The sequence below is a fragment of the Natrix helvetica genome (assembly GCF_964273705.1).
Source record: "Natrix helvetica genome assembly, chromosome: 7".
Classification (NCBI taxonomy): Eukaryota; Metazoa; Chordata; class Lepidosauria; order Squamata; family Natricidae; genus Natrix; species Natrix helvetica.
This window is the reverse complement of record NC_138558.1, coordinates 30,605,870-30,632,635: the sequence shown is the minus strand read 5'-3', so window position 1 is coordinate 30,632,635 and position 26,766 is coordinate 30,605,870. Positions and strand designations below refer to the sequence as shown.

Genomic DNA, 26,766 nt, shown 5'->3' with positions numbered 1-26,766 from the left:
TGGATTTTAAACCTTTATTTTGAAATTAAATTAAAAATTGGGGTGATTACAGTACAAAAATATGTTTTACCTGATTGAGCGATACATCATGAAATCAATTGTTGTACATCTAGGAAATTTACCAATAGAACTTTCTTCCACTGGTGTATAAACCTTAATTTGTCGCATATGTGTATCTCTTCCATTCTGATGATTGGCTAAAACTGCAATCTGAATCATAAATGTGCGAATAGGTTTCTTATGAGTGTCAGTTAAGGGAACATGAATCCAACCACTTGGCTCCACTAATTCAAGTTGCTAGAAAGGAAAAGAAAGGCATGTTAGTGGAAACAGAGAGAGAAAGAACTAGGTTCAAATTATTTATTATTTATTTATGACTATCATTAAGTATTGTACCATGATTCTTGACGAATGTATCTTGTCTTTTTATGGACACTTACAGCATATGCACCAAAAACAAATTCCTTGTGTGTCCAATCATACTTAGCCAATAAAGAATGCTATTCTATTCTATTCTATTTTATTCTATTCTATTCTATTCTATTCTATTCTATTCTATTCTATTCTATTCTATACTATTCTATTCTATTTATTAGCATGAGCAACAAAATTACTATCTAATTCTTCAGAAATTTGGCAGTTATACATAAGTTATTTTTTAGTATGCTACAATCACCTCCCTTGATAGATAGATGGATGGATGGATGGATGGATGGATGGAGATAGATGATAGATAGATAGATAGATAGATAGATAGATAGATAGATAGATAGATAGATAGATAGATAGATAGATAGATAGATAGATAATCCTGTGCTCTCCTCCACATGGCTAAGGAATATACAAGTCACAAAGGTGAACCTCTCCAATCCTTCATGTTGCATAACTCAAGTTGTTGCATTTTAATGACATGTTATTTTTGTGACACCAGGAGCAGTCTCATATAGTGGTAAACCAAAATTCTTCCCATGAAAATGCTCCTAATCGACTACACACTGTTTAATGGCTTATAAATAAATTTTGCAAGAAACCCATATAATTCCATCCATAATTTAGAATTACATGTAGGATCTCTGACTAATTTTTCTATACATCAGAATTAAGAATTATGCCTTCTGACTATTGTTTCTTCTGATCTACACACTGCAACAAATAAATCACAGACATTATGATGGTTTGTTAATAGTGCCTGTTAACATGTTGTTGTTTTCATGATTTAACCAAAATATTGAAAATTATAGCTTATTTTTGCATGCAAATATGTCCAGTAATATGTTCCATAAATCATATTTGAATTGTAAATATGGTCTTGCAGCCACAGAGCCGTGGTGGCGCAGTGGTTAGAATGCAGTACTGCAGGCTACTTTGGCTGATCACTGGCTGCCGGCAGTTTGGCAGATCGAATCTCACTAGGCTCAAGTTTGACTCAGCCTTCCATCCTTCCAAGGTCGGTAAAATGAGGACTCAGATTGTTGGGGAAAATATGCTGACTCTGTAAACCACCTAGAGAGGGCTGTAAATATAAGTCTAAGTGCTATTGCTAGTGCTATTGCGATTAAAATTCATAAACTTCATATAGGAGATAGCAATCAGAATGTATAGCATATCCACATGCTAGAGCAAAGTGTTAAAACTCAGATGTTAGCTAAAGACAGAAAAGTGAATTTTTGAATGTAAAAATAAGATATTAATTAAAATGAGTAATAAAAAGATTGCTTTTTTAAAAAAACATAATATTAAAGGTAATTACATTCACATTTACTTAAAAGGAGGTGTCATCTAATTCATTACAATGTGTATCTAAAAGCTGGATACAGAATATATGAAGCACTTTTTAATTTAAGTCAACTTTTAAAGATTTGATACCATACCATGATGATACTTTATTAAAATCAATAGAATAGTCACAAAATTGTATGTATCTTGTTTAAATTTATAATTAAATGAATGGAAGGTAAGTTTCCCATTGTCTCGCAATCTCCACAGCTACCTACATGTCTTGAATGATATCTGTAATTGGTTAATGGATGGATTTTTAGTGGAATGGATTGGACAGAAGTCCAGCCAATTTTGAGTGAGCAACTTCTCATCCAGCAGTCCCCACCCTGTACTATGATAACTCCCTCGGCCGAGTCTCCTGACCACCCAGAGAGATTTTTGATGGATCATTAGAATCACCGCAAATGTAACTGGAGTTCCTCATTCAATCCGTGACACCCAACCAGAAAATGCTGCTCACCTATCTATTTATCTGAACAATTGTTCCTTGATACAAAAGTTTTACATTCAGGCTAGCTTTTGTGATCCAAAATGTTTTCAATTCATTTATTTCAAACATTTCTGGCAATTTATTACAGATTTCAGATTCAATTTCTGAATAGTAAAATAAATAAAATAAAATAAATAAATATATTTTACTGAATAGTAAAATAAATAAAAATAAAATAAACTATTGTATTGTAAATAGTATTTTTCAGCCTGGCTCTCTAAATCACATTTTGTATTAAGTTCACCAAACATTCAAGTCATCTTTGTGCTCCCTCCTTCCGAGTCTCCTTTTCTTAGCTGTTGCCACATCCTCTTCAATCTACTTTTTGATTGGAAGCACCCAATTAGCTGAAAGATAACTGGCTATTAAAATGTTATGCTATGTTATGTTGTGTTGTTACGTTGTGTTGTTAAATAAACAACTCCTCTTTTACCTCTTCTTTGCAATACTGCTCTTTATAGCAAAATTTATGGTGCAGAATGCTATTCAGACTCTTACCAGTTTTCTTAAAATTATGACTTTAATGGGTATGTTACTCTACAGTACAGTGAAGAGACTTTTCTAATAGTAATATTATCATTGACTGACTGATGCCACCTATAATGGCAAAAATCAAACTTTTTCTCCTGTATTGGCTGTATCCTCATTGGTACATATGTATAGTTTGTGGGAAATGAATCCTTATCCTGAATTCTGCAACTTCTGATCAAGGTCTCTCACATATCGTAATATTAACTACAAAAACCCAGTTTAAACATGCTGCTGCGTAATTTCAAAACTGGAACTGTCAACACATAAAGATGCAAATTTCGAGTGCCTGCCATTTCTTTGCTTAGGAAGGAAGAGAACAAGTTAATAGCAAATGAAGTACCAATTCCAGCAAGAAAGTGAAGCATATCCAAGAGAAACTTCAGAAATTCCAAATGAGTCAAAAGGAAGAACACCACAGGAAAAACTTTATGAGAAGCACAGAAGTTAACTCAGTCAAAGGACTCACTGTAAAGAGACAAGCTCATGGGCCTAGACATGTAACGACCACCTAAGTAGGTGACTGTGTGGCCCTCAGTCACCTCCTGTAAATGGTCCAGATATGGATAGTTCAGAGCATTAGATCAGAAAAGCTTTCTACTTGCTTAATTAAGAAGCTAAAACAGACATTCCTGAATAGCCCACAAAATAAACCCAGCACAAATAAATGCTTAATGTGACTATCACTTTAACAACAATTTAAAAGAAAACATTTAATACAAGAAAGAACATTAAAATTAACAGTGCTATGGAAAGAAATCGATCAACACATTCCAATGAAGTTTTAAAGGAGATGGGGGAACCTGTGGTTCCCCATATACTGGTAAACTATAACTTCTACCACTCCCCAGCATGATATGGGCTAGGATGACAGCTTAATAACTGTTTTAGAGAATGGGAAATTCTGCTTTATATATGGCTTCTTTCAGACATGGAAGTAGGATAAAATGCTGTGAGTTGGCTAGAGTTGTATTTTACAAGTTAGGCAGCTGAATATATTTTTAAATAAATAAATGGAATCGAGTATAGACACCTATGATTATACTGTATATTTTGCTGTGTACAGACATAGCAGACAATGGTTGTATAATACTTTTCCCATGTAGGAAAAGAATGCCATGTATCATACAGTGATATAAATTAAAATGTGAAAAGTATTAAGGGCATTAAAAATCCAATTTCCACAGAATAATTTATAAACATAAGAAAACCACATTCTCCCCAAAGTGCTAACTAATATATACAGATACAATAACAAATGCTAGCACTGTTAATTGAACCAAAAAGGAGTTAAATCAATTGACTATCAGCTAAGCTCTTGAGAACTTGATATCATAGAGAGACTGTGTCAAGATTGAACTCCTTTGCTTCTTTCGAACCTTATTGCTATGCAACTTGCCAATTAACTGGGGGGGGGGAGGGTGGAATGGAATGTTGAGATGTTGTGCACAGAGCATGAGAGCCTGGAAACCATCAAGGCCACCACTGCAGGTACTTGAGAAGGAGGTAGATTGTACCCATAACAAAAGGACATTTTATAATTGGACAATGTGAATACCCAGAGGTTGGTAGAAAGGGAAGCTATAGTTTAACCAAGACTTTGTTTGGGAAACCAGAACTGGTTTTGATTCTTCAGTGCCAAAATGGTGAATCCAATAAAGTCTTTACTTTTGGGAATTAAAAGCTCCTGATCGTATTCATTTCTTTTGGGTCCACTAGTTGGTCAGTTGGCAGACTTTATATGTAGTAGCGATATTTTAGATTTTAGCCATGATACTTTATTGATAACAACACTGAGAGATACATACAATTCTTTTGGTCTACCTTCCATATCTGATATCACTAATAGACTTTATATGATAACAAATCAATAGTTAATTAATTAATCATAATAAATAGTAAATTTAATAAAGTTAGAAATTCCTAAAATATGTTTTAAAATCACATTTTTGTGCAAATATACATGGAAATAAATAGATACATATAACAATATGTCAATTTAGCTTGGGACTACCTCTGTACTGTAATTCAGATATATGATACATAAAATAAGCACATATCTTATGTCTTATCAAGGTACATGTCACAGTTATTACTAGTCTTTTCTTTGATGGTAGTATATTATTAAGTAGTCCATATTAGATGGATTTGGGAAAGTAAAATATAACCAAGTATTACTGAACACAAAAATTTAGAACAAGATTTACATTCACGCAAAAAGTGGAAACATACAAAAATAATAATTGGCTAAATTTTAAACAATACCTCATAGAATGATTTAATATATTTATTTTGCAGATGATACATCCCTCTAAATGATTGTCATATTGGATTGTTTTAAGAATAACAACATGTTCGGTCTATTGGTTTTATGTTCTTTCAGCCAAGTTCTGCAGACAAAGTGTTCTGTACAAACAAAAGAATTTTCTAAACAATCATATTTGATAACTTGCAGCTTCTCTAGAGCATTAGTCTTTTATTATTGGAATGAAAACAATGGACTGCACTCTGATCTAAAGTAGAAGACAAGATGGGGTCACTATAGTTTGGGCTTAGAGATAATTTTTCTTCTATCTTATTCCATCGTACCTTGCCATTTTCTGTACAAATGAATACACATTTTAAAATGTCTGTTTCTAAAGACTAAGCATATCACTTGTATAGATGAGGAGAGCTCTAACCAGAAAAACCATATGCAAATATTAAGTTCAATGAATATTTCATCTTTCGTTGCATAAAAAACCAGCTGTAAGGGTTTTTACAGCAATATGCAATGATATGAATACCTCAGGTGAAGAGTAATTGATGATCTACAAAATAGTAACAGAGTTTTTGTGTGGCAAAGCTGGTACTTTAAATTGAGGAGGGGGCTAGGAAAGTCAGTTTTTTTCTGTTTAGAGACTGTTTTTCCAACTGCATTTAAAGTTTACACAATCTGTCTTGTTTTAAGAAAAAGAAAAAAGGTTATGCATTTTTAAAGGTTCTGTTAAAGATGGCACTGCTGATGAAATGCTCAGTGAAATGCTCTCTAGCTGATTGATCAATTGTTGTTTGGAACTTATAATTAATGATTGTAACTATAATTTATGGTCTATGATTATTACTTGTTGTATGTATGTACACTATGAGCTTAGGCACCAGAGCAAATTCCTTGTATGTCCAATCACATTTGGCCAATAAAGAACATTCCATTCCATTCCAAATTAGCTTGAAATTCCTATTTCATAAACGTCAAAGGGAACATTACCTCTCACCTTTTTATCTGCTAAATTTTAGACATGGTAGAGTAAAACAAGCATTTTATAAAGAACACTATGGATTCCCATGAATAGATTATCTCTAGCAATTCCTTTTTGGTTTTGTTTTAGAACCAGGATTTTGAGCGATCTAAGGCAGTAGTGTTATTTCAATGCCAGATCATTATCTCAGCAATAAATACAGCAACTGTATCAGAGAAAACCATGTTTTCAAAAACTGAAGGGGATATCCTACATTCCAAGCATAACAATAAATTGTAATTGCTTGCATGTTTTCTATTTTTGACCACCTACAAGTTATTCCATTATGATTACACTGACCTGAAAATTATAAGCAGCAACATATTTTTGCTTTAGGCAGGTCACCTAACAATAAGGAGATGCCGAAGATTGGAAAACACTGTTTAACTAAATGAAAGCTAAAGGAAATGACAGATAAAAAAAGGCATCAACGGTAGCTTTTTAAAATGACTTTTTCCTACATCTTGGATGTATGGAAATTGAAGAACACTTTTAACTAAATACAAAGGTAACTGATCGAGCCAATTACTATATTTAGATCATATTGTCAGACAGCTCTTTTTAAGGTTAATGTCAAAAATGCTTGGTTCAATCTTTTTTTTAAAAAAATATAGAAGCTAAGGGATAGTTCATTTAAAATGAAAATCAAGCTTAATATTTTCAATAGTTATATGCCAGTATTAAATTATCTTTTCCTCAACTACCACACACATATAAACAAACATTTCTTGACCCCCCCCACCTTTCAAGACAAAAAGTAAAAAACAGATTAGTAGAGCATTGCTTTTTTCTGAGAAAGCAATATATATACATATATATATATATATATATACATATATATATATATATATGTATATATATATATATATATATATATATATATATATATATATATATATATATATATATATATATATATATATATATATATATATATATATATATCCAATTCTCTGGAAATTGTTACTCCACTGTTTTTTTTAAAACCTTTTTTTTAATGTGATAATGACCAGCAAATTTAATAATATTCACTACGAACTTTAAAATGTAAAAGCCAAAGAGACTCAAGTTTTTTTCCCCAATATTCCAAAGAGAACTTTTAAGGGGGGGGAAATGGTGTGTGAACAGCAGACATTGATGTTCACACAAGCATGGTGCGTGCAGCTCAGCAGGCGGTATTTCTGTTTTTATTGGATTAAGCCCTGGCACAATGGAGCTTCGATGTCATAACTGCTTATTTCACTGCATGCCAGCCTTGAAAACAACAGGTAAAAAGAAAATAAAGCCAAGCACATAAAAAGAGAAAGCTGCACCCTAGCTATTTTTTTTCTTTTCAGAGAGTCACAAGCTAGAATGTTCTTAATTCTTCATTTCAAACTATATAATTTATAACCATGACACGAATAAGGAAAACGCACAAAGCAGAAAATACAGAAACATAACGTTCCTGAGGTTCAGTTTACAAGGACCTCACACAAAGTTTTTTTTTTTTTGCTCGCTAGTCTGCTAGAAACAGCATTATTTGCTAAAAATGCAAAAGCTGCCAAAAGCTATGGCCCATCTAAAGCAAACATGTTTAAGATGGAAACAGAAAGCCAGTGCTGAAGGAAGCCAGGGGATAGTATAATAAAATTTATCTTAAGCCTGCAGAATAGGTTGCTCTTAAATAACTATAAACAAGTTGTGCTCACACATCAATGGTCTGAGTTATGCAAAATACATTATGTTAATAAGAAAAGTAATTAGAAAGTTTGAACGTGATTAAGCTATCTCCCCTCCCCCATCTGTCAAGTTATTGGGAATTCAACACTAGTCCTGGTTCACATGCTAGAACAATGGGAAAATTTTCCGAATGGTTGAATGCTAACCCTGACAAGTGTGGAGAGCCAACTACAATACATTATATGGTAGCATAACCTGCCACCCACGAAGCTGAGAGCACAGCTTTCAAACACATGCACTGAGCTGTAAAACCACAAAATCCCTTATTACATATTGTCTCTCTTACTTTAGGTGAAACAGACCATCATTTCCCCCTCATTACAAATCTAATGGACTTAACTTTTTTTTTTCCTGCTAGCTTTCCAATCAACTAAATAATCGTTTTAAATATCAGGTGCAACACAAATCATTGCTTTTCAAAAGACAAAAATAATCAATCATCTTTCTCTGGCTTATAATGAATCTAAGCATGTCATATTTGTGGTTCTCAGAACTTATTTTTTAATTGATTTTAAAAATAGATGCCTCCCCCTAATTCTTTTACAACCCAACCCAGTCTCTTTCTGTTTGACATTTCTTGAGATTCAAATAGACCGTGAATTGGAGCAACTTTATCTAATTCTGCTTTGTTAGAAAAAAGGAGTGTGTTATGCTAATTTTTTTCATAGATGTGAAGGATACGTCACTGCCACCATAAACATTTTTTAAAAGTAAATCATAATGATAGGCCAATAGTTTTATAATATTATATAGAAAAGCTGGATTTTTTACACAGTAGGATGCTTTCTTCCACTTCACAAAAACAAATTTTAGGATACTCAGATGTACTGCTCTAGATGTTGGCTTGTTAACTCAAAAATCAGGCATGGTTACAGAACGACAAACATACTCCACCCTCATTACAACAGAGTGCAATCACCAGCCAAACACTCATTACAACAGAGTGCAATCACCAGCCAAACTTTGTGATTTCATCAAAAAAAAAAAGTAGTACAAAAGTTAAAAGTGGGGGGGGGGAGGAAGGCAAACTGAAATTGGAGTATATTGGTCAAATTCTTAAAAATATGTTCCAAGACAAAAGAAAACTTCTCAGTAAATGTTTTCACTAAATGTTTTACTAAAGCATTCATGTTTATGAAAAGAGCAAAAGCCCATTCAAACATTTAGTATGTGCACATTTGGTACATGATCTCCTAACCTCTATGTGACTGACTCATACATTCCACATTCTTAAGAGGATGTTCTAGTTTCTTATGGAACTTTTTAATTTGTAATTTTGTTGGCAGAGAAAACTTGTTTGCTATGTTTGTTATATAGTGACAGGGTCAATGAGTCTAGTGACCTATTGGTCATTCTGCCCAATAGCTCAGCAGATTGTTTGATTGAACCTATTTAGAGCCTACTATAAAAGAGAATACAAGCTATCCATTAAGACGTAATTAATAACTCTAAATGCAAATTCCAACAATACACTAGTCTGAATTTGCGTCACTCTTTATGAGCATTGCTTATAGGTCATCAATACAAACTTTCTGGAACCTCCTGTGCAAATCCAAAATCCTTTCGAAAAAATGTTACATTCTTTCTGGCAGAGAATGCCATACTTAATTGAAGACTTACAATACTGGGATATGGTGCCATTCAAAATCTGCCACACAAAAAAGAGCTTATTTTGGATACTGAAATTCTTACATTATATCACAAACTAAGCAAAATGTTCTTACCTTTCTGTTCTGATTTGAAAACAGGCAATTTGTGATGACCCGGGGCGTGGCACGAAAGCAACACAACCAGAGAACAGATCTAACTCCCCTTTATTGCTCCAACTGTGCCCCCAAACATTCCCACATTCACTACAAGTCCTGGAGCAAAGCTCTCACACACACCTTCATAAGCCAAGTTAGCCCAAACAGTAACCAAAGCAATAAGTTCAGCAAAGCAAGCAAACCGAGCAAGCCCCACAAGACAGAATACAGCAATCTCCAGGTGTTGGCATGTGAGGCGCCATAGATTCAATACTTGTTCCTGATAAATATCCCTCCCACCAGCACCTCCTTACATCTCAGTCCCCAGGTGTGTCTTGTGAAGGGGGGTGGGGCACTCTCCTCCCTTGCAGCCAGCTCAATCTGTGTTGATCTCGCCTTCTCTCTTCCCTCCTTGTTCTAGAATCAGGAGAGGGTAGTTCTTGCTCTTCTCCTGAGTTCTGTCTTTCCTGCTCCTCCCTGTCTGCAGGTCTTACTAATTCAGAAAAGCCTTGCCTGGACTGATTCTGCCCTTCCCCAGTTTCCTCCAAGGCCTTGTTCCAGCTCATCTTTCCCCGCAGATTCAGACTCCGACAGGGATATGACACAACTATTGAAATGTTATAGGAACAAAGATACAGTAACTCCTAATAAATACATCTGGATATTCTTCCCACCTCCCATGGAGAATTGATAATCTAAGAATAAATATACTTTTGCAAAGAACTGGAATTCTTCAGAATGTGTCATAAATTCATTTAACATGAACGTATATTGTGCATAAAGGATCAGAATGAGAAAGAAAGCTTTTACTCCCAATGTTGAAAATAGGGAAAATGAAATCATTTCTATTATTATGGGCCATACAGATAGACTACATGGTCGTATTGAAAATGCCATAATTAAAAATCTGAATTAACTATAAATCTAAAAAATATATCAATATATCAATAACTAATTAATTCAATTACAACAACATGAAGAGTGAAGCAAAGTTGTATCCTTGTTCCATTTCTTTTTTAATTTTTACATAATGAATGATGGTTGACATGGTTATTCTGTCACTGTGTTAGGGATGTGAAGGGCCTTTAGATTCTTCATTTAATATTGTGGAAAAGAAAAATGGAAAAATAACCCCAAAACCTTTAACAAAAGACTATTCATAGTTGGTATGTTAATGGTAAGAATACTGAGCAAGTTAAATGTTTTAGGTATTTTAGGTATTATCTTTCATTTCTCTGGATGCAGAGACCACAGGCTTGGCCCATATACCACAGGTTGGCAGATGAGTGATTCAGCCATATTGTCCTATTAGTCTACATTCTGGCTGCCCTAACATTATGTGAGGAAAATAATATGTCACAATTATTATAGGGGATTCAACTGGGGCATTCAACAAAGTCCAGAGTCCAGGCCTTTGAGATCCATTATGGAAGAACCAAAATAGAATCAGTTTGGTCTATTGATTAAGGCACCAGGCAAGAAATCAAGAGACCAAATCTCTATTCCCACCTTAAGTATGAAGGCCCAGCAGGATGATTTTGGATCAATCATTCTCTCTCTGCCCATGATGTCAAGCTTAGCCAACAAGCTGATCAGTCAATTCCTGTCACAATTAATAGATCAACACTTAAATGGAACTGAAAAAAAGTGGACCCTGCACTTGAAGGAAAATACTAGGAAGAAAAAATATATATTTGAGCTCAGATATGCATCTAATACACCTTGAAGACTTAGAACTAAGAATTACAAGGACAGGAGCCAGGATCTGGACTGTATCTTTAATTTCTGGCTAAAACTACTATGTAATCTAATAGGTCTTACATTCCTGGTTAACAGGCATAACAGCCAAACTACTGGAAGATATCCACTACAGAAAAACTGACAGTCTATGGCTTCCCTAATTAGGGAATACAAAGGATGGGATATGACCATTGACCAAACAAAAGTTCACTGGAAAGGATCCTTGATACAGGATCGCAACATGATTTCAATTTCAGTCACCAAGGCTAGATAAGTCTTGGAGACCATCTTTTACCACCAAGGCAGACAATGATCACCAATCCTTAACAAACAATATTGTAGAACATTTGCTCTGGATAAATTCAACACACTCCCTTCAGCAGATATTGATGGTGAATATTTTAAAAAATCTCTTCCATGTACAACTTTGCCTCTGTGACTCCCACACCATGCAGGATGTTCACATATCCTGTTGCACTGTAATGTCTATTAGAACCTGTACAATGTATTAGTTCAGCACTTCCCAGGGAGAGATGACTACTGGTACGTCTCTTTATCTTCTAGCTGCAGATCATACCAATATTACTACTTCCAATAACACAGCCAAATTGTGCCTTGCTTCTACAAGAAGCAACGGTGTCCAATGAAAAAACTATGTTCCTTTGATATTTTTAAAATCTTCCCCTCTTCCTTTCCTTTTCTCATAATGTTTAAATCTTTTAATTGCCATTTGTATGATGTATATAGAATTTTATATATGTGTGTGTACACATATTGGTCAAAAGCCCACAATAGTTTTTATTGTTCAGCTTGAACTGGCTCTGATGCTAAGCTCTGATACAGTTGAAGAGTCTTTCTAGTACTCATCTAGAATACTGGATACTGGATGGGGAAAAAAAGTAAACGTTTCCTTAAAATAAACTCAAATTCAAATCCTATTGAATCTATGCACACATTGATGTAATTAGCTTGCAACAATAGGGAAATGGGGGGGGGGTGTTTCCCCAAAAAAATCTCTGCAAGTCCTTAATGTAAGGTTGTTATTCTTTGTCTCAGAGACTTCAAGTCAATCTAAATTTCTGGCAAACTCATGGATAGGTCCCTCTAGTTTTCTTGGCAAAACTGTTTTAAGTGGTCTGTCAATGCCTTCTTCTGAGAGGTTTTTAACTACTTGGTTTAGGGCTGAAGGTGATCGGTCTGAAGTGATCCCGCTGGATTTCATACCTAAGACAAGATTGGAATCCCCACTCCCAATCCAATGTCTTAACCATTACAAACACAATGCAAATAAATAAAATATGTAAGAAGACCCACCAAATGTAGAATAGAGGTGTGTAAAATGAATATACCCACTTCTCATGTACTGTGTTTCTCGAAACTAAGGCATGGTCTTACTTTCTTTTGACCCCTGAAATAAGTGCTTGGCCTTATTTTTGGGGAAGTCTTATTATTTTTGAGGTGCAGGAGGCCCCTTAACCTTGGCCCGTGGATCAGCTGATCCAGAGAGGGCCGGAAGTTCTATCTCTGTTTCTGGCACACCCTTGCCAGCCTTAGCGTCTCTGGGCCTGCCACTCTTTTTGCGGCTGCCACTAAGAGAAGGGGAGTGGCTAGGGTTTGCGGTAGCGACTTCCACGAGGCCATTCCGTGCGGATGGCAGGTACATGTGGGGTGCATGGGGCATGTTCCCCCCACAAGAAAATTGTTGGGAACCAGCTGCGAATGTGTTTACATATTTTCAGGGAGAGCTTATTTTCGGGGGACGGCTTATTTTAGTACATGCGCTCAAAAGTCCAATTGGGCTTATTATCCAGGAAGGTCTTATTTTCAGGGAAACAGGGCAGTGACACAATCACTAAGCAGACACATTCTGTTCCTTAAAATCAGAAGTGAAATGGTTACTAAACAAAATGGTTGCTCACATATGACTGTGAAATAGACAGTGAGTGAATGCGTGGAAAGCTGCAAAGATCATTCAGATAAGTTCTCATACAGTGCCCTGTGCTTGACTCATTTTTTTCCTACAACACCCTCCCCACCAGAAAGTGGAAAGATTGCTTATCTCTTTCTGAGCTGCTTTTCTCCTCAATGCAGCACTTCCCTGAAAAGTGCTAATATAAGTTAAGAAGTTCAGTATTATTACTTTAATTAGTTGATTATAACCCTCAGACAAGATAACCCCCTGCCTGAAACCGACCAGACATTAATTAGTTTAACAATGAAAGCTTTTGTTATAAGGTGTATGAAGGTTGATCTAAATGCAGGAATTTTATATTACTGCTATATTTACAAATGGTTACTAGCCAAGGTAATTGCTAAACAAGAAGTGGCTATATAACACTGGTCTGCTATCCTACACTCCTTTCACATCTTCCAACTTACTCTACATCTCTTCCCTGATTGTATATAAAAGAGAGTGAGAGTTTTTCTCTTGGTTTAATCCTAAAAGTAGGTGCACAATTTCACTATAAGTTACCAGTTTCATATGTTAAAGAGCTTTGTATAAGGGTTTCAAGCACCTTTTTTCAGGTGACAAACTTTATTTAAACTTTATGGATTTTTAAAAACTTTATTTCCCCTCATAAACGTTTAAGTAATTCTAAATATTCTAGGTCTCTGATTTAAGCAATATGTACAATTCCAATAAATGTACATACACTATATTGCCAAAAGTATTAGCTCACCCATCCAAACAATCAGAATCAGGTGTTCCAATCACTTCCATGGCCACAGGTGTATAAAATCAAGTACCTGTTTTTACAAACATTTGTGAAAGAATGGGTCGCTTTCAGAAACTCAGTGAATTCCAGCGTGGAACTGTGATAGGATGCCACCTGTGCAACAAATCCAGTCGTGAAATTTCCTCGCTCCTAAGTATTCCACAGTCAACTGTCAGCTGCATTATAAGAACATGGAAGTGTTTGGGAACGACAGCAACTCAGCCACGAAGTGGTAGACCACGTAAACTCGTCCAACATCAGTGTGTGACCTCACAAATGCACTTCTGGAAGAATGGTCAAAAATTCCCATAAACACACTCCTGAACCTTGTGGACAGCCTTCCCAGAAGAGTTGAAGCTGTTACAGCTGCAAAGGGTGGACCGACGTCATATTGAACCCTATGGATTAGGAATGGGATGTCACTTACAGTAAGTTCATATGCGAGTAAAGGCAGGTGAGCGAATACTTTTGGCAATATGGTGTATGTACATTTCATATGTATATTGTACAGTCAGAGGAGAATCTCATGCAAATGAGATTGTACTTGTTGCAAGACTATCTTTGTTGATTACTGAAAACCTAGCAAACAAATAAATATTTCCATTGTTGATGCTAACAAAGAATAAAGGAATAAGAAAACAATTCATTATGGTTAGTTACTTTAGCACTATATTTTTGGGTGCCAAAATGCAGAAAGGTTAATTACTTTAGCTCTACATTTTTGGTGCCAAAATGTAGAAAGATTACTAGTGGCCATGATAACAGAATGAGAATTTCTATTGGTATAAAAAAATAATTAACAAGGGTTTACACAGATAAATTTCCAAGTTGGTTCACATGTCAAGGTATTCAAATTACGTTATAAACAAGAAACTACACACTACATAAAAATTGAATGCTAAAGACACTTTCTTAGAAGAAGCACATTACTAAGTTTTCCTTTGCAAGTGAGAACTAAATCGAGATTAAAATCTTTGAAGATTAGCAGAATTTAGGGAGTGTTTGAAGTTATAATAGATCTCCCCAGAGCTACTTAAAATCTAGTTTTGAAGTTTTTACAGCTGTCCCCCTGCAGTCACATGATCACATTTTAGGCGGGAATTTCCAGCTGTTTTCTGCATCCTGTGTCCATGTGATCATGATTTGCAACAATTTTTTGCCAGGTAGGTTTCCAACAAGAATTGCTCATCGGGCACTTTTTAACAACTGCAGTGTTCATTCAAGGACTGTGGTATTCATTTAATGATTGCTGCAAAAAAGTCATACAAATGGGTGTGGTAATTGTGGTGATCCACTTAATGACTGGCACAATTTATGACCATAATTCCATCATAAATTAGAGTCAGAAATCACGCACTATGATGTTTCTGCCCACTGTTTTTTTTCTGAGCAATGTGATTAGTATACAATCATTTTTCCAACCCTCATATTCCTTTTTAACTGCAATTGCCAAAAGTTAGTGATGTGGTTCAAATATTTCTTCCAAAATAAATCTAGAATGTTTGAAAAGAAAATGAAATAACTCAATATTAAGAACGTATGTGTTGTAAAAATAAAGAAGTCAGGGTATCTCCATATTTTTAATTAACCCCCCCCCCAAAAAATTTTGCACTTAACAACAGAAGTTAATCCAGCTAATCAGCAAACATAAAATAATAAAAAATGAGTAACATTGTTTAAATTATCTTATGTAATCATATTGGCCTTGATCAGACATAACCCAGGAGAATAAACTTTAGCAGACATAGGGTTTATGCCTCATTTGAAGAACTACCAAGGAAGATCTAGGAAACTTCTGGTGATATTACAGATAAACCAGTTTGCAAGTAACCAGAGCACAAACAATAATTAATAATTTGAATTATGCTTAGAGGAAATAAACTAAATGTAAATAATAATTTATAGGGCTGGTTTGTTTCTAATTGTCATGGTTAAGATTAACAGAACAGACTAAAAGGTAATTAATCTGAAATAGAAGCAGAAGTTCTGAATCTTGCTGTATCAGAAGTTGAGAAAAGAGAGAAAAATATAGAATGATGATAAAATCTTAAGTCATTCAGTTTTATTTTCATAATGCTAATTATTTTAGAATGTTAACCTTCTTTATTGAATTGGATTGTCTCTTCTTTCGTGAAAAGGGGAAACTAAAATATAAGATGTTCCACTTTTAATTAAGTATGCAGACTGAAAGAATGAGAACTAGAACAGAGCTGAAATCTTATGCAAATTCTCTTGATAGGTTGGATTGGGCAATATTATTCATAAAATATGCATTTTCATTTATCTTGCTCTTTCTTCATATATTGAATAGAAATAAAGAAAATGAAAACCTATACAACAAAATGATCATCAGAAACTCTCAAGCACAGCCCTTGTGATTACATAGATACATCCATACAGTCTTCTTGATAGCTAGTGATTTTACCAGATTCAACACTGATTACTGGCGGGGGGAGGGGGGTGTTCAATCTAGATCAGCCAGGCAGTGCCTCCTCGTATGACATTTAACAAGCAGTTACAGTTTATACATTACTGTTTCATAAATGCAGTAATCTAGTAGTCTAGTAGTCTCATGTCTTGGGCAGGAAGTTGGATTAGAAGACTTCCAAGGTTCCTTCTAGCCCTGTGATTCTAGTTGTACTAAGTTGTTGTTAAAATGCAAGTTGTAGAGAGCAGCAAATGTAATAGCACTTGTAAGATGTTTTCTCTATTTAATAAGAAGCTAAGACTTTCCCATCATCATTCTTTACTTGCATAAAGACTAAAATCAATCGGAAACAAATACAGAAGCAATAAAAATCTGGCAGCAGGTGAAAAAATAAAACAGGATTTGACATATCTATGAAAGTCCACACATCAAGATTAAAATTGTCCATTAAAATATAAACATTTTACATGCATGCATGAATAGCAAAGATAGCCTGTAGAATATAATTTCTCCCCATCTCAACCAAATTGCTCAGCTTCTATAACTACGGTAGATCTAGAAGCATAGATAGAATGATGTTGGGACAGGAAGCCAAAGAATTTAAAGACAAGAGTGACATCTAGTGGAATTGAAAAAAAAGGGGGGGGGTCAAAGAACAGACAGAATTGTACTAAATATTTTGAAATTTTTATTTTGTTTATATTTCAACCTTTTTTTCCTAGTTTAGTTACTGGAGCAATTCTCGCCAATCAGAAATTACATAATCAACAGATGACATAGAAGTTCAGTTGGCTTAAACTATCAAAATCTTAGACAGCAGTCAAAACCTTTTCATAGATTCAAGATAGTTATTGGTATGCCACTGGTTTGTGCCAATTATGAAGACATCACCAAAATCTAGTCCTCAAGTTCATAAGTGAAAATATTAGGCATCTATAAATGGCATCCTGACCCATTTGAAACTGCAGCCCGTTCTGATACTGGGAGATTCTACAAAACAATTTGTGACATAATATGGCTATCAGTTGCTTAAAGATAAACACAAAATTGCTTGGTTTAAACACAAAATCCTTTTATCTGCCTGCCTATCTATCTAGTTAGATTCTCAGCTATTTGCTTTCTAAAACAATACAAAAAAAATGCAACATGGCACCTACAGATGAAACAACAGTATCCCTTCCTTTATTGATGCTACAAAGCTTTTCCTTATATCTCCTAAAATAGCTATGAGAATCAAACAGCTGTCTGAAGCAGGATTTGCAGGATCTGCTTTCCAAAAAACAGCCAGTCAGAGAGTTCAATTACCTGGACTGTATCCTATCTATCTATCTATCATCTATCTATCATCTATCTATCATCTATCTATCTATCTATCATCTATCTATCTATCTATCTATCTATCTATCTATCTATCTATCAATCTATCTATCTATCTATCTATCTATCATCTATCTATCATCTATCATCTATCTATCTATCATCTATCTATCTATCTATCTATCTATCTATCTATCTATCTATCTATCTATCTATCTATCTATCTATCTATCTATCTTTTACTTTCCAAATTTTGGTCTGTGACTATTCACTACCTGTGAATGTATAAGCAGAGATGAGCTGTATTTTGGAAGGACTTACTGTATCTGTAAAATGTTTTTTAAGGAGTAAAGCATACGAACCCGAATTTCCTGAAGATTGTGAAAATTGTTCCCTACTCTCACAGAGATTTTGCTTGGAGTGTAACTTTCATCAGATTTATAATCTGCATAAATGCATAAAGTCTTCACAGTAGTTTTTCTTCTGGAATTAAACAATTGCAAAATCAAGATTAGATGATAAAAATGTATCATGGTTAAGTAAGGTTTATTAAAACAGTACCATTCTTTGGAAACATTGCAACCAAACAGTAGGTTAAATTTAAAAAAAAGAATACTGGAAAGAATTCAAGTTTTTCCTATCAAAGATAGCTTTATATACATTACTGTTTCTACGTATCCTTGGATTCATTAATTATCCCAAGATTCGAATTCTAAGCAATTTTATTTATTTATCTTAGCATTCAAGATTTGTAACCAAATATTTGTAATTTGAAATTTTTAAAAATATAATTTAGGGTAATTCATATCTTTCAATTTTTATTTCATTCTAAAGTAATATGTAAACAATAAGCGAGGCTTTTTTGCATATAAAAAGTGAATGGAGTAAAAATACAATATTGTTACAACAGTGAAATAATAATTTGTAATGAAATACCTGAGATTTTGTGGCCATGAAATACATATCTAAATTATAATTTTTAAAGCTAGAGTAGTATTAAAGCAAAAGTATAATTAAACTTATTTTCAAAAATTAGTATTTTTTACAGGCAATGATTAACAAAACAAGGCACTTTTTCTGTTTTCATTTATCAAGGAAGAAGGATGAATATGTACAGTATTTCCCCACATCTTCAACTATAACAGTGACCCACTTACCCATGAAAAGGTGAGGTTATGGAATAATCTTAATTTTAAAATATTTAAATCTATTTTGCGGGCAATTAAACTATGTTTCTCATACTATTATTTTGAATCAATTCAGTTTTCAGGAGGCTTCTTTTACACTTTCACATTATTTTTAAAAAGGTTATATTTTAGCTAAACAGTACTGTATATTTAACTACAGTACCGCGAAATCTCACTTAACTGAATGACTTAGTGAAGAGGTGTCCCTTATTGTTAAAAGTCCAATAAACCGAAGACAATGTTATCCTAGTGATATAATTGAAGGAAATTATATCAATTCTGTGATACAGGTAGTTCTCGACTTACAACCATTTGTTTAGTGACCTTTCAAAGTTACAATGGCACTGAAAAAAATGACTTATGACCAGTTCTCACCTTTACAACCCCATGATCATGTGATCAAAATTAAGGCCCTTGGCAACTAGCATGAATTTATTATGGTTACACTGTCCTGTGGTCATGTGATCACCATTTGACACCTACCCAGCCAGCAAAGTCTGATAAGCAAAGTCAATGGGGGAAGCCAGACTCGCTTAGCGACCAATTTACTTAATAACTTAAGTGAGTCATATAAAAACTATGGCAAAAAAGATCTTAAATGGAGCGCAACTCACTTAACATCTACCTTGCTTAGCAAGAGACACATTGGGTTCAATTGTGGTTGTACATCCAGGACTACCTATCGTGATAGGGAGATACTTCTCTGAATGCATCCTAACATTTCCAGTGAATGCAGAAACATCAGAAGTTCTGTCATTGAAAGTAGAAATCTGGTAGAAAATAACTCTGAAATGATGACTGAATGGGCCATGGGTTATCATGTGTATGTGTGTATGTAAATTGTATAAGAGATTTTTTTTTAAAAAAAAGTAAATGCATAATAATGAAAAATACTGGTACATAAATATTCACTACCTGAATTGGATGTTGACCAAATGAGGCTGTGATCCATCAGATTGCCAGTATGTTTCTAGGTTATCATCTCGTAACTGATCCACCCCAAAGCCTATTTTGATACAGAAGTAGACAGTCTTCAGCAACAGTAGCATATAAGTAGATAGATCCGTGTTTTAGTATTTTCTGTTTCCAAAAGTGCTATGCTACTAAAATTCTTATGTCTGTGATCTTAAACTGGGTGGAATGGTGCATCATACGGTGACATTTATAACCAAGGCACCTCGAATGGGCTAACTAAAGAATGAGTCTTTAATCTCAAAATCTGGGGCGCATGTCCCACATAGAACTGACATTTGGCAAATTTTATAAAACATTTTATGATGTAAACATTTATAAAACATTTCCTATTGTCAAATTCCTGATTTTTGGCTATCTTATACAGTTCAACATGGGCTACTTTCAAGGCAGATACACCTTTGAATACCTCCCTGAATCTTTTAAAGATTTTTTTTCACTACATTAGAAGCTCTATCACTGTTCAAGGCATTGAGGAATCTGGTAAGGAAATGTCTCTGAAATGATGATCCAAGGACCATGGGTTGTTCAATGGTAATCTAAAAAGCTCTTGCTAGTGAAAAGGAGTAGTGCACATTCTATATTCCTGAACTATTTTCTTGGACACCAAATGCCTAAAACACTTAAGTTTGATTGTCACATCTAACTTATATTAAATCCAAAAGTTACTTTTTACTTTTAAAGGGAGTTTCTGGCCTGTTTATAAACAAGATGCTTCTGCAGTTTACCCGGTTTACAAGATGAAAGAGACCAAACAGCCTGTGAACCTATTTCTCGAACAGTGCCTGTCCTTTCCAGCTGTTTTGGATCTGCACCAGGGGGAGTCTTGTTAGCAGTGGTCATTTTTCACTAGGGGAAAAAAAATTAAAAGTATATTTGAAATATTCCACATTCATGACAATAGGAACAGAAAGGAAAATGTTGAAAAGGTTTGCCGCAAATGTAGCAATCTTTGGTTGAAATATTTTAGGTGACCTTCCTCCTCCCTCATTTTTTCCAGTGTTTCTCATTTTATGGACCTAATGGCTTATAATTACTTTAGACTAAGAATAGAAACATATTTTTTGGTTAATAAAAACAAGAACGGGAGTATGTTTAGGAATTTTAAATTTAAAACAAAATATAAGGGTGGAAAATAGGATTGAGGTTAATCATGCTTATAATAAATTCTTGCATAAGATTAACAAGCAAAGGTCTACCAATCCATTAAACAGAACCGGAAGTGGCTGTACTATTTATTGGCTTATCTATAGTCTTTTGTAGCCCCAAATTATTACTTGGGGGATTTCACTGGAGATTAAAGACCCAACTCATCCAAATTCTATCCTTTATCCAAACTCCCCATTTCATTAGTTGAGAAACATTGATGTAAAGGAACATAAAAACAGGAGATGTGACTTTTTATTTTCTCCTAGGTAAAACTCAGCAATGGGAAGAGGATGTTGGATAGCTATTTGTCTGAAACGGTATAGGGTTTCCTGCCTAGGCAGGGGGTTGGACTAGAAGACCTCCAAGGTCCCTTCCAACTCTACTATTGTATTGTATTGTATTGTATTGTATTGTATTGTATTGACTGTCTCTTAGATCACAGCCATAACAAGGCTAAAATGAATAGTAATCAGCATAGTTCCATCCAGAAGTCCTTGACAAAACCGAAATATCAAAAATGCTTATTTTTCTTATATAATTGATGATTCAACCAATTTATTTTATACTTGAAAATAATCATTGATGAATTTGAGTATAACTAAAAGTTATAGAATAAATGAGTCATCCATACATTAAACGTCACAAGACAATTTTTGCTGAAATCATATCACATTATCTTTTTTGCTGATATTCATCTTTAACTTAAAAATAAAAGAATAAAATTATTCTTCAGAGTTAGCTGTAATAGCAATAAAAATTAACAGGAATGATTTATAAGATAATTACACAATGGGAAAATTCAGAAAGACCTTTAAAGTGTATTAATTACAGCTACTGGAGTTATTTCAAATGTATTAATAGCAAGAATAGTTTCCAGTGCGTTAGATCTTGTTTCCAAACTGTTTTTATATTATTTAAAATGTCAAGAATCTGTGGTTTGTGGCCACGTGTTAATTTTCTTTTGGAAAGCCATTTTCCACTTTAATAATATGGTCCTTTATTATTAAGAATCTTCCCATGACATTAAAGAGTTTCCTAGACACAGAATTAGAAAACAAATGTTTAGGAAGTCATAATCAGTTCATCACTTAGCTGTATTATAGAAATAGTGCAGGTATTTGTAATTAGATTTCTGTGTATGTAGATCATGGTTTACAAGTTTGTTACATTCTGATTTATTTATACCTGCCGAAAATAATCTTTTTAAAAGTGAAAAATCAGTTATCAAATAATTAAAGCCACTATGATAGCAGATGAAATCTATCAAAGACAGCCTTAAAAAGAAAATTATCCAAGGTCTAACTAAATGTCATAGATGAAGCGGCAGGACAAAGCTTGATTTGGTATTCCAAAGATCTGGAGTATCTGTTAGAATTCTGTATCTTGTTCCTACTATAATACAACATTATTGATTTTAACAAAGAGCCCCAAGGGAGTTCTTAGTGCAGGGTCAAGATGTTACACATGAAGTCCTTTAAGAAATACCTTTAAGGGATTTAAAGGTTCACAGCAGCATGGAATTGGTTCCCCAAAATACAGGTAGTCCTCAATTTATGACCTCAATTGAGCTCAAAATTTATGGTGCTAAGTGAGAAATTTGTTAAATGAGTTTTGCCACATTTTACAACTTTTCTTGCCACATTTGTTAAGCAAATCACTGCAGTGATAAATTAGTAACACGTTAAGTGAATCCGGCTTCCCCACTGACTGCTTGTCAGAAGTTTGCAAAAGGTGGTTACATGACCATGGGACACTGCAACAGTCATAAATGTGAGTCAGTTGTCAAGCATCCAGATGTAAATCACATGACCAAGGGGATGCTACAATGGTCGTAACTGCGAAAAAGAGTTGTAAGTCACTTTTTTCAGTGCTGTTGTAACCTCGAACGTTCACTAAGTAATCTGTTGTAAGTGGAGAACTAATCATATGCTTGTAACCATATGCAACTGACACAAAACTGCAATATGTAATTTTAGTTTTTAAGGGTTAATTTCACTGGGGTTTTAACTTTTTAAGTATTGTAACTTATTTATTTATTCTTACCTCCTCTATACGCTATATAATACCTTTGTACGTCGCCCCGAGTCCCTGTGGGGAGAGGGGGCGACTAATAAGTTCAAGTAATAAATAAATAAATAAATAAATAACTTCAGATTTGTTAGCTACATTAGTGTCTAGATAGTTGCACTTATATCAGCTGAAGCTACCAGGCCACCATCAGGGACAGTCATTATATAAACCAGCGATGGCGAACCTTTTTTGGCTCGCGTGCCATAAATGGGGGGAACGCAGGGGGATCGTGTGCGGGCATGCCGCACCGATAATGCAATGCACGACCCACAGTGCGCATGCGCGCACTACAGACGCTCCCCCTCCCAAATTCCTTGTGTGTCCAATCACACTTGGCCAATAAAGAATATTCTACTCTATCCTTCTATTTCTGCCTATTTTTCCCTGAAAATAAAGAAACAGTATCATCAAGTTGTGTACTTAGTTCTACAGGGAAAATACCATCTCATCTGACAATTGTACAACATTATTAGATCAGCTGCCTTTCAGAGAGCTATTTCGCCTGTATTTGTTTTAAGAAGTCCAAAGTCTTTTTGTAAAACTGCAGGGAGAACTGAGAATTTGAAGATAATAATGCCGAAACTCTGGATAGTGTCTCTTGAAGACAGAATGTGGCGGATATAATTTATACAGTATAAAAAAATTTAAACTTAAGCACTTTAGGTAAGCCAAAATTATGGGGCAGAATAGAAATAACATACAAAATATTGGCTTTGGAAACTTTCTCAAAAGTTTAGATGTAATACTGAGGCTAAAGAAGGGAAATGGGAGAATATCATGTTCCATGTTATCAAGGGTTACTACAAGGACAAATTCAAGGAACAGTTACTGAATAGCTCCATCATCCAGTAACTAGTACAAGTCATAATGATCATAAGTGTTTCTGTCTTAATCCTGTTTCTGTCTTAATCCTAGGAATGTATATAGACCAGAATAGATCTAGACAGTGTTTTGCGCGGGGGGGGGGGGATTACCCAGAAATGCCAAGTTAGACCAGTCAATATGCATCATTTGCAAGGCTTATGCAAAGAACTTCAGAACCTATTCCCAGTCGTCTCCATATGCACTGAAATTTTATCTCCCCCCCTCAATAAAGCAAATGGTTATGCAAATAACACAACAGATTTAAAAGTTAGAAAATAGAGGCTTCTACACCTTTCCAGGTGCTGCAAAGCACTTCTTTCCACACTTTTAAGTACCAGATTCAGAGAATAAAGTACAAAGAGCAATTGGAGTGCTATGCTTTCTCTTGAGGTCCAGAACTTGAACTTGTCCAGGGTTGGCAAAGATCTACAGAATATCCAAATTCTAATTAATGTATCTTAATGAACTTCTGTAACTGAACTGTAGATATCACAATTTGACAAGGCATTTCATAGGCTGTCTCCAGCACAAGCTGTCAATGCCAGGATATCTAATTCATTGTAAATATGATTTTGTTTACAAAGTGTAGGAAAATTGGGTCCAACAGGCTTCAACACTTCAATATTACCATGTTTCCCCGAAATAAGAACTAGGCCTTATTTTGGGGGAGGTCTTGTTTTTGAGGTATAGGAGGCCCCTTAACCTCAGCCCATGGCCCGTGGATTAGCTGATCCAGAGAGGGCCGGAACTTCTTCCTCTGGCAAACTCTTGCCAACCCTAGTGTCACTGGGCCTGCTGCTCTTTTTGCGGCCACCACTAAGAGAAGGAGCGTGGTTGCAAGGGTTTGCAGGAGCGGCTTCTGTGAGACCATTCCACATGGATGGCAGGTGCATGTGGTGTATATGGGACATGTTCCTCCCTTCGCCTCCATCCCCAGGAAATGGCGGTGACCAGCTGCACATGCGTTAAATATTTTAGGGGAGGGCTTATTTTGGGGGGAGAGCTTATTTTAGTGCCCAATTGGGCTTATTATCTGCGGAGGTATTATTTTGGGGGGAAACGGTAGTTCTACTGAACTTATGCTGGAAAATTCTTTTATTATTACAAATAACTCCACTGAGCAACCTCATGTAAAGGAAATGGAGGGAAATTGCTATTTTACAGCCAAAGAATAAGGCTAAAATAAAGTTTGCAATTAGTTATATTTTTAGTTATCTGTACCTTAATTAGTCAAATTAATAATCTTATCGCAGTTATTTAAAATCACATCTAGAGTGAATGTGTTTTCATAATTTGGTTGAGGATACTTTGGAATATCTAATATCTAAATTATTTCTCCTAGTCAAGTTAGATTTGACCTTAAAAGAAAATTTGGCTTTCCTATTTCAAGCACACTTGAGGTATATGATAAGAGGCATAATAATATCTTGAAGCATAATCATTGTTCAAACAATTTTCCTGCTAAGATAATGGTAGAATTTGATCACTAAGAATGATCTGGCCCCATGGCTTAAAACAGATTACATTTATACCTGAAATTAAAATATGATCTGTTTATGACAGGAAATATTGCAAATCATAGGACAGAAACAGTTTTTAAAAATGCCTGTTTTCAAATAAGTTCAGATACAATCTTCTATTATTTCTTATTCTAATTTCTTACCTTCTATTTCTTACTCTGTTTCCCTACTTGTATGGCCCACTCAAACTTTCTGTTCCCTCTGTATAATTTCTAGAAACCCATATTATATATGATATATTATACTATATATATCACTAAAGAAGCTACTTGAATAAACAGCAAATCGTTTCAAGACCAAAAGAAAGAAAGAAAAGTCCATTTGTCATGACTCAATTTTCAGACAACTGTAGCTGGATGACAAAGAATCTTCATAGATACATTATATGTAAAACACCTTAATATTAATGTACACAAATCCATATGAATATCCCTCTTGCTTTTTCAAGAGGCAACTGGACTTTCTGGTTTTTCTTTTAAGACATTTCGCTTCTCATCCAAGAAGCTTCTTCAGCTGACTGGATGAGGTAGGGAATGGAAGGGTTTACACTCCTTGCAGACAGCTGGTCTCTTGCATCCTTTCAGCGTTGCCTCTTGAAAAAGCACCTTTGGGACTACATGGATGACCGAGAATCTCCATAGACATCCATATGAATACTACGATAGTACATACCAGGTAGAGAGAGAAAAGGCACAGGTATAGCAAAGCTACAACTGAGGCTTCTACCTTCCTTCTAATGTTGCTTGACACTTCAGTCAAAGCATCAAGGATGGTCCGCTTAGGTGAGGAATATCATACGTTCTACAACAGCTTTCTCCAATATGGAAATGTACGTTTTTGTCTTCATTCTAAGCTTTTTAATACTGTCTTTTGAAAATAATAATAATAATACCGAGGGCCATTCCAATTTTTCAGTTTTAAGAGATCCCTTGAAATCTTAATCAGTAATTATATATGGTGTGAAACAAACGAACGCCTGTTAACAGCAAGCCAAAAGGAACGTTCTCTAACGTCCAATAGTAGCACGCGGTAAAAGACTGACTTACTCGCCCCGCTACGGTAACAGCGCTACCTACTTTTTGGCCACGCCCTTCCACTCTCCGTTAACTGGTCGCCCGACTCCTTCTCCTCCCCGCCACCATTGAGTTTCCAGACAGCCCGTCGCCAAGTGATGATGTCAGGCAGAGAGAGAGAGAGAGAGAGAGAGAGAGAGAGACCTCTCGCTTGCACTTCCGGCGTTTCGTCTTCTCTATGGCACCG

General features: G+C 35.0%; 1 protein-coding gene across 4 annotated transcripts; it reads right to left on the bottom strand.

Annotated features, from left to right (window-relative positions):
- ANAPC10 (anaphase promoting complex subunit 10) lies at positions 1 to 26,730 on the bottom strand. Of its 4 annotated transcripts, none has more exons than XM_081959515.1 (5): positions 26,583 to 26,730; positions 20,632 to 20,752; positions 19,847 to 19,937; positions 18,107 to 18,227; positions 1 to 297 (listed from the first exon to the last, which is right to left on the bottom strand). In XM_081959515.1, exons 2-5 carry the CDS (start codon positions 20,744 to 20,746, stop codon positions 67 to 69), a joined length of 558 nt encoding a protein of 185 aa, XP_081815641.1. In that variant the 5' UTR covers positions 20,747 to 20,752; positions 26,583 to 26,730; the 3' UTR covers positions 1 to 66. The 4 variants fall into 4 exon arrangements, with proteins under 4 accessions (XP_081815641.1, XP_081815643.1, XP_081815640.1 ...); XM_081959517.1 differs by having other exon boundaries at positions 26,553 to 26,648; XM_081959514.1 differs by lacking the exon at positions 26,583 to 26,730 and adding an exon at positions 26,179 to 26,546.
- Positions 26,731 to 26,766: the final 36 nt, after the last annotated feature.

Excerpts from the sequence above, each read along its gene's own strand:
- ANAPC10 (XM_081959515.1), bottom strand. The coding sequence starts at position 20,746 with ATGACCACTGCTAACAAGACTCCCCCTGGTGCAGATCCAAAACAGCTG. Across the intron at positions 18,228-19,846 it reads TTGGTCAACATCCAATTCAG|AAGAAAAACTACTGTGAAGA; the intron begins GTAGTGAATATT and ends GTTTAATTCCAG. Across the intron at positions 298-18,106 it reads ACAATCTTCAGGAAATTCGG|CAACTTGAATTAGTGGAGCC; the intron begins GTTCGTATGCTT and ends TTTCCTTTCTAG.